Source organism: Rhagoletis pomonella, unplaced genomic scaffold (assembly GCF_013731165.1).
Source record: "Rhagoletis pomonella isolate Grant_MI unplaced genomic scaffold, Rhpom_1.0 Rhpom_scaffold_00001, whole genome shotgun sequence".
NCBI lineage: Eukaryota > Metazoa > Arthropoda > Insecta > Diptera > Tephritidae > Rhagoletis > Rhagoletis pomonella.
This window is the reverse complement of record NW_023458555.1, coordinates 28,769,280-28,771,482: the sequence shown is the minus strand read 5'-3', so window position 1 is coordinate 28,771,482 and position 2,203 is coordinate 28,769,280. Positions and strand designations below refer to the sequence as shown.

Below are 2,203 nucleotides of genomic sequence, written 5' to 3'. Positions count from 1 at the left end.
CTTCTAAAGGATCCGCAGAGCAACATTTGTGATTTGCATAAGCGGTTTAGATACGATGGATCAGTTTAAAGATATTTAACAAATTTTAATGGTGAAGGCCTCTAAAATATGTTTGGTATTACGATTAACGAGTATAGTTACTCAGCTGAAGAATGAAAAAAAACTCAGTGGTATTAATCAGGCGTAGCTTCTTCAATGTTAAGCATAAGTTATAGGGTTTAAGTAGGAAACTAAAGGTGCAAAAAAAAAGTCTGCATACACATATGTAGCTACTTATCAAAATGTTATGCCACTTCAACCCATATCCGTACAAACTCTGCACTTTTTTTTTTAAATAAAATCACCTAAATACGGGAGAGAGCCCTCAACTTTACTTCAACTGTTGCGATTTTCACTGAAAATCTCAATTCTATACATATCTATTAAAATAGACCGTATCACTTAAAGCATTTCACTCACAAACCAATATGCCAATCAAGACCATAAAATTGAAATGAATTTATGTACTTACCTATAAATTGGAAGATTATTCTTATACCAAACGACCAGTAAAACTTTATCGTCTGGCAAACTGGAACCGACATCGCATTTAATTTGCGCTGAAGTATTGACCAGTACGCGCAGGATCTCACCATCTGAAACAAAAATAAGAAGAAGAGAAATGTGAAAGTAGCAGTTGCTAGCAAATTTCTGGCAATAGTAAAATATTCAAAAATGTCATAGAAAATCTTAAAGCGCATAGAGCTCGCTTTAAAGTATGTATGTATCTATGTATATATTTATATTCGCAAAAAATATATATGCCATAAATACAACCTACCGAAAGGGACAATAAAAAATTCGCGACGCAACAAATTGAAGTAATAAATAAATATAAATATATTAAGCAAATAAATAAATCAATAAAAAAAAAATTATCGAAAAGTCAACTCTAAAATAAATGGAAACAAATGCGCGCAATAAGTCAAAATTAAATGCGAGCATAAATGCACGCAATACACGCGACGCACACGCGCACGCACTCTGTAAACTCTATACAAGTATATTTTTTTGTGTTTTTTCGCTTTTTTTTAAATGTATATTTGTAAGCGCAATCTGTTAGGTAGCGGTGTTTTATTCACTTTCGACTTAAATTGATTGCAACACAATTTAGCCAACTACGAGTTTATATATATATACATATGTATGTATGTACATAAGGGTGGTCCAAAAAAAATTCAAACTGTAAAGGTCTCACCACTAGTATTTTTCTAAATGGCTAAAAGAGTAACCGCATTTTATTGTTTAAAAAATAAGTATATTAAAACTGTCGCAAAGCGTATTCTTATTGGAAGTCTCCTAAATAGAAAAACAGTTTTCCGATCGAAAAGCAGATAATGATTTACAAGAATTCTATACCATTTCCACGAAAAAGTGTTTTCCCCCATTTAAAATATATATATATGAAAAACTTCATGGGCTTTGAGGCAATTCCAAATATCTTCTTTTTTAAACATTTCGAAAAATCCTTGGGATGAGAGCTTACGATTATAAACTTCCACCCACCCCCTTATGTATTTTTGGACCACTCTAATGTACAAACGGTTGCTGCGTGCTTACTCTGCTTGTTGCTATGTGTAGTGGCTTTTTGTTTCTTTTTTGTTTTCGCTTTGCCTTTGGTGTTCGCTTTCTTTGTGGCAAGTATATTGAAACAAGAAAGCTTGTCAAAAGTGTCAAACAATGTAAAAAAAAAGTTATTATTTATTACAAAAAAACAATGCCAAAGTGGTTGAATGCCAGAGGAGAGTAAACGATCCAAACCAACTAAATAAGTTAGCCAGTAGAAAGTTGCTGTGGAGAGTGACAGAAAAATGTGCTAAAGCTTTTATGAAAGATTTTGAAATAAACTTAACATTATTAAGAGATATCTGGAGATATAAGAAGAAATAAATAATCTGGTTTCTAGTCTTGGACAAGATATGTATCTACAGCCCTGTGTCCAAAGTATTTTTGGTGGGAATTTCGGGACAAACATTTTTTTTTTTTTTTCGCTATATCCGCGGCGATTACAGTCGGATCTTAAAGTATGATATACCGATTATTTTTGTATTGATGGGAAATTTTTTATTTTTTTTGGCTCACAGTTCATTGATCTCAACTTCCCCGTTGAAGTACTTTTCCAACAGATCTCAGTTTTTATCAATCTAATATCAGTAAATTAAAG

The 2,203-nt window shown here is 32.2% G+C and overlaps 1 protein-coding gene across 1 annotated transcript in view; it reads right to left on the bottom strand.

Annotated features, from left to right (window-relative positions):
* Positions 1-2,203, bottom strand: part of LOC118742108 (hemicentin-1) — a 286,471-nt gene that overhangs the window by 115,544 nt on the left and 168,724 nt on the right. The window contains exon 2 of the mRNA XM_036474073.1: positions 512-635. Within this exon, the coding sequence (XP_036329966.1) occupies positions 512-635 (124 nt within the window). The remainder of the gene's footprint in view (positions 1-511; positions 636-2,203) is intronic.